This window comes from Amblyraja radiata, chromosome 28 (assembly GCF_010909765.2).
Source record: "Amblyraja radiata isolate CabotCenter1 chromosome 28, sAmbRad1.1.pri, whole genome shotgun sequence".
Classification (NCBI taxonomy): domain Eukaryota; kingdom Metazoa; phylum Chordata; class Chondrichthyes; order Rajiformes; family Rajidae; genus Amblyraja; species Amblyraja radiata.
In genome coordinates, this window is record NC_045983.1 from 5,704,704 (window position 1) to 5,716,988 (window position 12,285).

General features: G+C 45.4%; 1 protein-coding gene across 1 annotated transcript in view; it reads left to right on the forward strand.

Annotated features, from left to right (window-relative positions):
* Positions 1-8,025, forward strand: part of aspa (aspartoacylase) — a 35,479-nt gene extending 27,454 nt beyond the window's left edge. The window contains exons 5-6 of the mRNA XM_033045646.1: positions 1,151-1,260; positions 7,646-8,025. Coding sequence (XP_032901537.1) covers positions 1,151-1,260; positions 7,646-7,843 — 308 coding nt within the window. The 3' untranslated portion in view covers positions 7,844-8,025. The remainder of the gene's footprint in view (positions 1-1,150; positions 1,261-7,645) is intronic.
* Positions 8,026-12,285: the final 4,260 nt, after the last annotated feature.

Genomic DNA, 12,285 nt, shown 5'->3' on the forward strand with positions numbered 1-12,285 from the left:
TATTGGCATGGATAGAAGATGGGATGGCTATTGGGAAATGGAGAGTGGACTTAGATGGGTATTTAACGTTGGCAGGATGTTTTGAGTGTCATCGAGTCATACAACTTCAAAACAGGCCATTCGGCCCAACCTTCCCATGCTGACCGAGATGACATTAGTCCCACCTGCCAGCATTTGGCCCACATCCCTCTAAATCTTTCCTATCCATGTACCTGTCTTTTATTGGGAGTGGTGCACCAATGAAGTTCTGGATGTGCCAGTGATCCAGAGAGACACAGGAGAGTAAGTCATGGAGATGACCCAAGGAAGCTACAGAGTCATAGAGTCACACAGCATGGAAACAGGTCCTCCGGCCCAACTTGCCCATACCGACCAACATATCCCATCTACACTAATCCCACCAGCCTGCCTTTGGCCCATATCCCTCTAAATCTGTCCTATCGTTGTACTGTTTAAATGTTTCTTAAACATTGCAATAGTCCCGGCCTCAACTATCTCTTCCAGCAGCTCGTTCCATACACCCAACACCCTTTGTGTGAAATAGTTCCTATTAAATCTTTCCCTCCTCACCTTAAACCTAGAGTATGTCCTCTGGTTGTCGATTCCCCTACTCTGGGCAAGAGACTCTGTGCATTTACCTGATCCATGGTGACCTCCATGAGGAGCCGGGGATGAGCAGGGCCGGGTTCAGAGGCAGCTTCTTCCCTCGGTAGGCCGCAGTCTAATGGAGTTCGGCTGTGCGGCCCGCTGGTCTAAACCACTGGTCTGAATCCTTCTGTGATTCACCCTGTGATGGACCGGCATGGTGGCGCAATGGTAGAGTTGCTGCCTCACAGCGCCAGAGTCCCGGGTCCCCGGTTCGATCCTGACTCCGGGTGCCGTCTGTACGGAGTTTGTACGTTCTCCCCGTGACCTGCGTGGGTTTTCACCGAGATCTTCGATTTACCCCCTCACTCCAAAGAGGTACAGGTTAATTAGGTTAATTGGCTTGGTAAATGTAAATTGTCCTTAGTGTGTGTAGATAGCGTTAATGTGCGGGGATCGCAGGTCGGTGCGGACTCGGAGGGCCGAAGGGCCTGTTTTTGCGCTGTATCTCTAAACTAAACTAAACTAAATTCAACTCATGGAACCAATATTTATATCCATGTAGGCAAGGAATTCCCACCATGTACGCTTGACGTTTACAAGGCATTTGAGAAGGTCAACTACCCCAGGGATGAGGAAGGACAGATTATTGGCATCATTCACCCTCAGCTGCAGGTATGTGTGAAATGTATATTCCTCATCGCTGTCTCCCTCTCTCTCGCCTTCCTTCCAAGAAATCTGGCCTTCGTTGTGAGGGCTCCAATCACATGAACGCATGTAGAGAATGCTGAAGAGATTTATCCAAATGATCAAAAGACACCGAGTGCTGGAGTAACTCAGCGGGTCAGGCAGCATCTCTGGAGAACGTGGATAGGCTACTTCTTACTCCTCCACTGCGCCATCTCCTCAACCTATCCACCTTCTCCAGAGATGCTGCCTGACCCGCTGAGGTAGAACGTAGAGCAGTACAGCACAAGAACAGGCCCTTCGGCCCGCAATGTCTGCGTTGAACATGATGCCAAGACCAACTCTTATCTGCCCACGCATAATCAATAGACAATAGACAATAGGTGCAGGAGTAGGCCTTTCGGCCCTTCAAGCCAGCACCGCCATTCAATATGATCATGGCTGATCATCCCCAATCAGTACCCCGTTCCTGCCTTCTCCCCATATCCCCTGACTCTGCTATTTTTTAGAGCCCTATCTAGCTCTCTCTTGAAAGCATCCAGAGAACCTGCCTCCACCGCCCTCTGAGGCAGAGTCACCATTCTCTGTGAGAAAAAGTGTTTCCTCGTCTCCGTTCTAAATGGCTTACTCCTTATTCTTAAACTGTGGCCCCTGGTCTGGTCTCCCAAACATCGGGAACATGTTTCCTACCTCTAGCGTGTCCAAACCCTTAACAATCTTATATGTTCAATGAGATGCCCTCTCATCCTTCTGAACTCCAGAGTGTACAAGCCCAGCCGCTCCATTCTCTCAGCATATGACAGTCCCGCCATCCCGGGAATTAACCTTTTAAACCAACGCTGCACTCCCTCAATAGCAAGAATGTCCTTTCTCAAATTAGGGGACCAAAACTGCACACAATACTCCAGGTGTGGTCTCACTAGGGCTCTGTACAACTGCAGAAGGACCTCCATAGATAATCCATATCCCTCTATTACCTACATATCCACATGCCGATCCAACAGTCTCTTAAACACCACTGGTGTATCTGTCTCAACCACTGCCCCCAGCAGTGTGTTCCAGGCACTCACCACCCTCTGTGTGAATAGAGATTGCCCTGCATATTTCCTTTCAACTTTGCCCCTCTCACCTTAAAGCTATGCCCTCTAGTATTTAATGAGTTACTCCTCCAGCACTTTGTGTTTTTGTTCAGGATTGCAGCATCTGCGGTTCCTTGCGCTTACTCTTTATCTGAGCGATGCCATAGATGAGGGTCATCTGTTGTGTGGATGGTGCGGGGAAGTTGCTGCTATTGTCCTTGGGTCAGGGGAGCGGATCTAATGAGGATCTAATCCGAGGGAAACGTCAACTATTCTTTTTCATCAGTTCATAAGTGATAGGTGCAGAATTAGGCCATTCGGCCCTTCGAGCCTGCACCGCCATTCAATATGATCATGGCTGATCATCCAACTCAGTGTCCCATACCTTCCCTCTCTCCATACCCCCTGATCCCTTTAGCCACAAGGGCCACATCTAACTCCCTCTTAAATATAGCCAATTAACTGGCCTCAACTACTTTCTGAGGCAGAGAATTCCACAGATTCACTACTCTGTGTGTGAAAAAAAAATTATCATCTCGGTCCTAAAAGACTTCCCCCTTATCCTTAAACTGTGACCCCTTGTTCTGGACTTCCCCAACATCGGGAACAATCATCTTGCATCTAGCCTGTCCAACCCCTTAAAAATGTTGTAAGTTTCTATAAGATAGAAAGATAAGATAGCCTTCTGTGGCAATGAATTCCACAGATTCACCACCCACTGACTAAAGAAATTCGTCCTCATCTCCTTCCTAAAGGAACGACCTTTAATTCTGAGGCTGTGACCCCTGGTCCTAGATTCCCCCATAAGTGGAAACATCCTCTCCACATTCACTCCATCCAGGCCTTTCACTATTTGGTGTGTTTCAATGAGGGGCCCCCTCGTCCTTCTAAACTCCAACGAGTACAGGCCCCAGTGCCGTCAAACGCTCATCATATGTTACCCACTCATTCCTGGGAGCATTCTCCAGAGATGTTACCTGGCCCACTGAGTTACTCCAGCACTTGGTGTCTATCTTCCACCATTACCCTTTGCTTTCTACCATGAAGCCTATTTTCTATTCAGTCAGCTAGCTCTCCCTGGATCCCATGTGATCTAACCTTCCAGAGCAGCCTACCATGCGGAACCGTATCACATGCCTTGCTGAAGTCCATATGGACAATGTCCATGGCTTTAACCTCGTCAACAGAGGAACATGATGTTTGAATGTAGGGTTTGATAAATGTTTGATAAATGTACAAGACCTCGCCCCGGTTAGCATAACAGCACGGCTTTGTGAATGAACTTGTTCCATAAGGTCAGAAGACCAAATCTTTTGAGTCGTGGGGCTACCTATTACTTAATTCCTTGGTCAGATGTTGTGTGTTTTCTGAGTCAGATTAGTTACTTAATTGTTACATTGGGCCAACTGATGTGTAAATTGCACAACCACAGTCTAAGTTGTGTGCGTGAGTGCACCATAGGTTGCAAGATTCATTGATTTTAACCCAACATAAGTTACCAATTTAGTTTTGTTTAGTTTATGATTGTCACGTGTACCGAGGTACGGTGAAAAGCTTTTTGCTGCGTGCTAACCAGTCAGCTGAACGACTGTACATAGCAGCGATCATGCTGTCCACAGTATAGGGAGGTTTCACGGCAGTCGGGTCACGAACCATGACCCGTACTGTTGCTACGCTACTCCAAGTGGAGTACACGCGATGAACTGCAGGTAGGCACTTACCATTGTTTCCAGCGTAGCGGGCCCGTTAAAACCCGCTGAAATTGTCCATTTTTGCGCTGTAAATAATTATGGAAATCGGGATAAGCGTGTGAGACATTTAGCCTACTTCAGAATTCCAAAAGTGAGGAGAAATGACGGTAGATAGAAGCGAGAGCTGAAGGGACAACAACAGCCAGAGTGCTTGGCGAACATTGGCCATTTGCTCACTGCATTTCATCAACTAAGGCATTATTTGTGTTTTTTCTTAATTCCTTTGGCATCTAAAAAGTTTCAGAAGTGATAAATCTGGCTGTAATTTTTTTAAATCGCCCATGGTTCTCAAGTGGGTTTTTACATACAAAATGAAAACGCATCTGAAGAAAAATTTACAGCCAGATTTATCACTTCTGAGAATTTTTAGATACCAAAGAAATCAAGAAAAAACACAAATAATGCCTTACTTGATGAAATGCAGTGAGCAAACGCGATCATTCCCAGTATTTTCATTTTCGATATCTGCACAGCCAATGTTTACCAAGCACTTTAGCTGCTGTTGTCCCTTCAGTTCTCGCTTCTCTATACCTTCATTTCGCTTCACGTTTGGAATTCTGAAGTTGGGTACATGTCTCTCACACTTACCCCGACTCCCACAATTTTTTACAGCGCAAAAATTCAACATTTTGGTGGTTTTTAACAGGTAGGAAAGTACGCGTTTCTAGCATTAATAACATATACCGGACGTGACGGATGTCCTCCAGATGGATTGAGTGGCTCCGTGCGTCAAGCCCTATTACCCAGTGACCTTACCTGCAACCCCCCTATAGGCACTGGATAAAGGATGCAGCTCCACCATTGTTTTTCCGGCACCCTTGGTTCCAGAGCCTTCCTGGATTATCTGTTTTGCCGGACCAACAGAGGTCACGGCCTTGTGGGGGGGGGGGCTGAGATACCGGCCCACAAAGACGGCCGCGGAAGTCGGCTATGGGAACGGATCTGCCGGCTCTGGCCAGGCTGGAGTTCCGGAATCCTGGCCGCAGGGGGCAAATTCGACCCACCGATCGGTCGTGGAAGTCTAGGTGAGGTTGAGATCGGTCGCCTCACCTGACCTAGGCACCACATTTTCAGGGGGACTTAGACAATAGACAATAGGTGCAGGAGTAGGCCATTCAGCCCTTCGAACCAGCACCGCCATTCAATGTGATCATGGCTGATCATCCCAAATCAGTACCCCGTTCCTGCCTTCTCCCCATCACAGGAGCTGGACGTTTGAATGTCGGACTTCTGGGGGAAGGGGGGAATTCTGTCCAGATTAAAGGCGAGGGGCTCAGGGAATCCAGTTGCTGGAAAATCAGGGGCGGACCTGTATAATGTTTAGTGAAGTTAAATGTAAAGTTAAATTAAAGATGGTTCGAAGGACTCCAATGAGATCGATGGTAGGTCAGGACCGCTCTCTAATTGGCGAGAGGACGGGTCATTTGCCTGATTACAGAAACTGTCCCTGAATCTGGAGGTGTGCGTTTTCACACTTCTATACAATACAATACAATACAATTCAATTTATTGTCATTTGGACCCCTTGAGGTCCAAACGAAATGTCGTTTCTGCAGCCATACATTACAAACAAATAGACCCAAGACACAACATAATTTACATAAACATCCATCACATTGCTGTGATGGAAGGCCAAAAAACTTATCTCTCCACTGCACTCACCCCCCCATGTCAGAGTCAAAGTCAAAGCCCCCGGCGGGCGATGGCGAATTGTCCCGCGGCCATTAAAGCCACGCCGGGTGATGCAAGGTCGCACACCGGGTTCTTGATGTTAGAGCCCCCGGCGTGCGCTCGCAGAGTCCCGCAGCCATTCCAAGCCGCGCGGGGCGATGATGTAGGCCCCGCTCCAGGAGATCTTCAACCCCGCAACTCGGGCGGGAGAAGTCGCCGTTGCGGGAGCCCTGAAAAGCGGTCACCCAGCAGGGACCCGTGGGCTCCCGGTGCCGCCGTCCGCCAGACCCGCAGTTGCAGCCACCGAATCTCCGGGGGTCGGGCCGCAGCAGCGTCCACCACAGCTCCACCCGCTCTGGACTCGGCCAGCTCCGCGACGGTGAGGTGAGTAGTCGGCACCAGAGCCCCCGGTCTTCCTGTTGGAGGCCGCTCCTCGTTGCAGCCCCAACGACAAGGGAGACCCGACAAAGAAAAGGTCGGGTCTCCCGTGCAGGGAGAGATTTAAAAGTTACCCCCTCCCTCCCCACACCACCCCCACCCCCCCACACACATACCCCAACAAAAAATAACAAAAACTACATAAAAACATAGACATAAAATAATAAAAACGCAGACGGACTGCAGAGGCCGCTGCTGACGAAAGTCGCGTACCGCGAAAGTACCTCTTGCCTGACGGGAGAGGGGAGAAGAGGGAATGACCGGGGTGAGACTGGTCCTTGATTATGCTGGAATTCATTGCCACAAGAGGCTGTGGAGGCCAAGTCAATGGATATTTCACATGTGGAGATTGACAGGTTCTTGGTTAGTACGGGTATCAGGGGTTATGGGGAGAAGACGGGAGAATGGGGTCAAGAGGGAAATAAACTATAAACACACCTGGTTCATTTATGTTCTTGAGGGAATTTTGTATTCGTTACTGATAAATGTGGTTGATTCTGAACTGCCTTCTTTGACCTGGAATGATATCTGGGTTAGGGGGTATTAACCACAGGGAGAGGTTGGACAGACATGGATTGTTTTCTCTGGAACACCAGAGGTTGTGGGGAGACCTGATAGAAGTGTATAAAATGATGAGAGGCATAGACAGGGTAGACAGTCAGAACCTTTTTCCTAGGATGGAAACATCAAATACGAGGGGGCATAGCTTTAAAGTGAGAGGAGCTAAGTTTAAACTGGATGTGGGGGGCAAGTTTTTAACACAGAGGTCGGTGAGTGCCTGGGTTGCACTGCTGGGGCAGATACAATAGTGGTTTTTAAGAGACTTTTGGATAGGCAGGGAATGGAGGGATATGGATCATGTACAGGCAGATATGAGTTGATCCTGACAGAAGGGTCTCGACCCAAAACGTCGCCAATTCCTTCTCTCCATAGATGTTGCCTCACCCGCTGAGTATATACTATATATACATATATTCATAAGTTGTAATAGCAGAATTAGCTCATCAAGTCTTCTTTGCCATTCAATCATGGCTGATCTATCTTTCAGTCATAACACACAGAGGCACACATATATATACATATACATCTATACACACACACACACACACACACACACACACATACATATATATGTATGTATATGTGTGTGTGTGTATGTGTATATATATATATATACATATATATATATATATGTGTGTGCGTGTGTATATATATATATGTGTGTGTGTATTTATATATATATATGTATATATATATATAAAAGAGATACCGTATTTATAATGTATTCAGCACAGACAGTGTGGGCTGAAGGGCCTGTTCCTGTGCTGCACTGTTCTATGTTTGGGGGCAAGTTAGGGTGGTCAATAAGTGCAGATGCTGCCACTAGTGTCCACGTTCGGTGATTAAACAAACACCTTTTTGTTTCTTTGTCAGGACAGTGACTGGAAAGAACTGAATCCGGGTGACCCCTCGTTCCTGACCTTGGACGGCAAGACCATTACTTACAGCGGCAGCAGTGCTGTGTACCCGGTGTTTGTGAACGAAGCGGCTTATTATGAGAAGGATTCGGCCTTTCTGTTAACTCAGAAAGTCACGCTGACGGCAAACAGTGTGAAGGTGTCTAAACATTAACCCAAGGAATCCTCCTCAAAGTCTTAAATGATGTCAGACCAAAGATGGGTCCCGACAGTAGCACGTACAATGGATGGGAAACCTGGTGGTTACTCTTATATATATACATATATATGTTTAAGAAAGAACTGCAGATGCCGGTAAAATTGAAGGTAGACACAAAATGCTGGAGAAACTCAACGGGTGAGGCAGCATCTGTGGAGAGAAGGAATTGGCGACGTTTCGGATCGAGACAGAAGAGTCTCGACCTGAAACGTCGCCAATTTCTTCTCTCCATAGATGTTGGCTCACCCGCAGAGTATATGTGTATATATATATATATATATAATACATATGTTCATAAGTTGGATTAGCAGAATTAGCCCATCAAGTCTACTTCGCCATTCAATCATGGCTGATCTATCTTTCAGTCATAACACACAGACACACACTTATATATCTATAGACACACACATATATATATATATATATATATATACTGTATATACCCACACCCACATATGTATATATGTATGTGTATATATATATATATATATATATATATGTGTGTGCGTGTGATTTTCCCCAGACAATGTGAGAGAGGGAGAGCATAGTTGCCACATGATATGTCCACTCACCTTGATTGATTGATTCAACGGCACAGCATTGATACAGGCCCTTCAGCCCACCGATTCCACACCGACCATCGTTCATCCGTTCACACTTTCTCATCCACACTAGGGGGCAATTTACAGGCTAATTAACCTACAAACCCGCACGAGTTTTGGGATGTGGGAAGAAACCGGAGCACCAAGAGGAAACCCACGAGGTCACAGGGAGAACGTGCAAACTCCACACACAGACAGCACCCGAGGTCAGGGTCGAACCCGGGTCTCTGGTGCTGTGAGGCAGCAACTCTACCAGCTGCGCCACCGTGCCGCCGTTAAAATGAGAAAATCATCTTCCTTGATCCATTGCCCACAACTTCCTGGACACGAGACCAGTTGCATTGGAACGCTGCTGACTAAAGATTACATCAGTCGAGTATTATTTTCGATTGAAATTAAATTAATTTACCAATCAGTAATTAATTTAGATTATTTGCACATTGTGATTTGCAGCATTACGGGAGATTTATTTAGTTCTGATTTTCTATGCAGCACTTTGATAAACAGTTACATAAATGTAAAGTTGTTCCTAAAAAAAACTCTGAATAAATGGATATGAATCTTTGCTAATACAGGTGAGGTATTTTAGAGTCACAGAGTCATCCAGCATGGAAACAGGCCCTTCAGCCCATCTTGCCCATGCCGACCATTTACACTAGTCCCACCTGTCTGCGTTTGGCCCATATCCCTCTAAACCTGTCCTATCCATGTACCTGTCTAAATGTTTCTTAAACATTGTGATAGTACCTGCCTCAACCACCTCCTCAGGCACCTTGTTCCAAACACCCACCACCCTATGCATGAAAAAATGTTGCCCCTCAGGTTCCTATTAAATCTTTGCCCTCTCACCTTAAACCCATGTCCTCTGGTTCTTGATTCCCCTAATTTAGTTAAACGACTCGGTGCATTCACCCTCTCTATTCCTCTCATGATTTTGTACACCTCTATAAGATCACCCCTCATCCTCTTGCGCTCCAAGGAATAGAGTCCTAGCCTGCCCAACCTCTCCCTGTAGCTCAGGCCCTCGAGTCCTGGCAACGTCCTTGCAACATCTTGTTTTGCGATTTATTAAGAAGCAATAATTTCTCCATCTTAAATATCTGTAGGCGCGCCCTATAACGTTATGAAGGTGATGTGAAGCGGGAATATCAATGGAGTAAAACTCCCGAATATTTTCATGATCTATTCCCTATCAAATGTGCAGTAGAATCTAAATCAGTATTAATATAGTTTAGAGATACAGCATGGAAACAGGCCCTTCGGCCCGCAGAGTCCAAGCCGACCATTGATCGCCCGTACACACTAAAGGGCCTGTCCTACTTTCACGACCTAATTCACGAACTCTGCCGAGTTTGCCTTTGACTCATACTCGCAGCATGGTCGTCATGAGGTCGTAGGAGGTCGTAGGTAGGTCGTGATGCTAGTCGTAGGTAATCGTGGCATCAAGCAGGTCGGGGCGTTTTTCTAGCCTGATGAAAAATGTCCACGTGTAAAAAAGGTCGTGAAAGTGGGACAGGTCCTTTAATCATCGCATCCCTTGTACATTGGAATAATCTCTTTTGAATTTTCTTAACATCATCCCCTTAAAGGTGCATAAATCCTAACTGCCCTGTAAGGCTGTGGGAGGAGAGGCAAGGTTCTGATCTGCTCAAAGACTTTGAAGTTTGATTTAAGGAATATGAACTGCCATAATTGGAAAGCCCACCGATCATGATGAGCTGTGAAAATTATGTTGCTATCATGAAGTATTTTATCTCCTACTAGATCTATGCTCGCTAGTTTCCTTAGCGTCATACAGTGTAGAAACAGGCCCTTCGGCCCAACTTGTCCACACTGACCAACCTGCCCCATCTACACTAGTCCCACCTTCCTGCATTTGGCCCATATCCTTCTATACCTGTCCTATCCATGCATCTGTCTAATTGCTTCTTAAATGATGCGATAGTCCCTGCCTCAACTACCTCCTCCGGCAACTCGTTCCATGCACCTCTTACCCTTTGTGTGAAAGGTTTACCCCTCTGATTCCTATAAAATATTCCCCCCTTCACCTTAAACCTGTACCCTCTGGTTCTTGATTAGATTGCAGCAGACTTGTGCGCGGACTGTTGTCAATGCTACTTGCAGTTGTATTTCAGCAGAGATCTGGTGCTTTGCGTTTGTAGGGGACAGCTCACTGTGTTATAGAAGCCAGCCACCCTTGGGTGAACTGAGAACTACTAAGAACTACTCAGAGGTGGCACGGAGGCGCAGCGGTAGATTTGCTGCCTCACAGCGCCAGAGACCCTGGTTCGATCCTGACCACAGGTGCTCTCTGTAAAGAGTTTGTACAATCTCCCTGGGTTTCCTCCCACACCCCAAAGACGTACCTGTTTGTAGGTTTATTGGCTTCGGTAAAATTGTAAATAGTCCCTAGTGTGTAGGGTAGTGCTAGTGTACAGGGTGATCGCTGGTCTGCGTGGGCATGGTGGACCGAAGGGCCTGTTTCTGCACTGTATCTCTAAAGTAAAGTCTAAAAGTTAAGTAAGACTCGAGATTGGACTGAAAATAGTAAGGAGATCAACAAGTACAGACGTATAAAGCTTAGAGGTGGAATACCCAATGACCCTTTAGTTTCTACACTCAAAATTTAGAATCATACAGTCATCGAGTGATACAGTGTGGAAACAGACCCTTCGGTCCAACTTGCCCACAACATGTCCCAGCTACACTAGTCCCACCTGCCCACTTTGGTCCATATCCATCCAAACCTGTCCTATCCATGTACCTGCACAACTCTTTCTTAAACATTGGGATAGTCCCTGCCTCAACTATTCTCTTTGATCTAACAAAGTTATCCATTTGTAATTTGAGATGTAACTTTTGTTAGAAAAGCTAATTTTTGAAGGTATGTGGTGTTTTTATCTCACCTAATATCTAAACTACCAAATAACTTTTTACTTAATTCTAACTCATTGATAAGTTCTTCAAATGTAATAATTTCAGAAAATGACAGTTTTGGGATATTTATTTTACAAGTGAGTTCATTATGTTTTAACGACACTCAGGGCAAATTTGAACTATTTTAACTGAAAGGAAATTAATTTTCTAGGGTATTTTTTAAACTAATTTTTTCTTGCAAAATATGATGAGATTTTTCACTAATTTTACCTGTTCAGGCGTTATTATCATTGGAGATGTCTACAAATTCAATATGTTTTAAAAATAGATCTACTTTGTGTGTTTGTTTTAGAGGTTTAGTGGTAGTTATTGATGTATCATTGGTTAACTATGCAAACTATATAATTACTGGAGGAGTCCTTCCCAGTAAAGGTGCAGTCAGTTTTTCAACATCGAGGTTCTTTATGAAATCTAGCCATAATAATTGACAGAAAGATTTATTTTACTTAATAATTTCTTCAATTTTGATTGTTCGAACTGCCATTATGTTTTCTGGACATGTTTTAACAGTATTAAAATGATTTCAAATAAAATGTATTAAGTGCTAATAAAAATGTGATTGTCTTAATGTTCATGTTATAGGATTTGAATTAGGCCATTCGGCCCATTAAGTCTACTTCGCTATTCAATCATGGCTGATCTATCTTTGCCTCTCAACCCCATTCTCCTGCCTTCTCCCCATAACCCCTGGCTCCCTAATCAAAAATCTGTCAATAGCCGCCTTAAAAATATCCATTGGCTTGGTAATGAATTCCACAGATTCACCACCCTCTGACAAATAAAATCCTCTTCACCTCCTTTCTAAAGGTAGTTAATTTTATTCATGTGTCTCTGGCCTCATCGACACTCATCGACCCT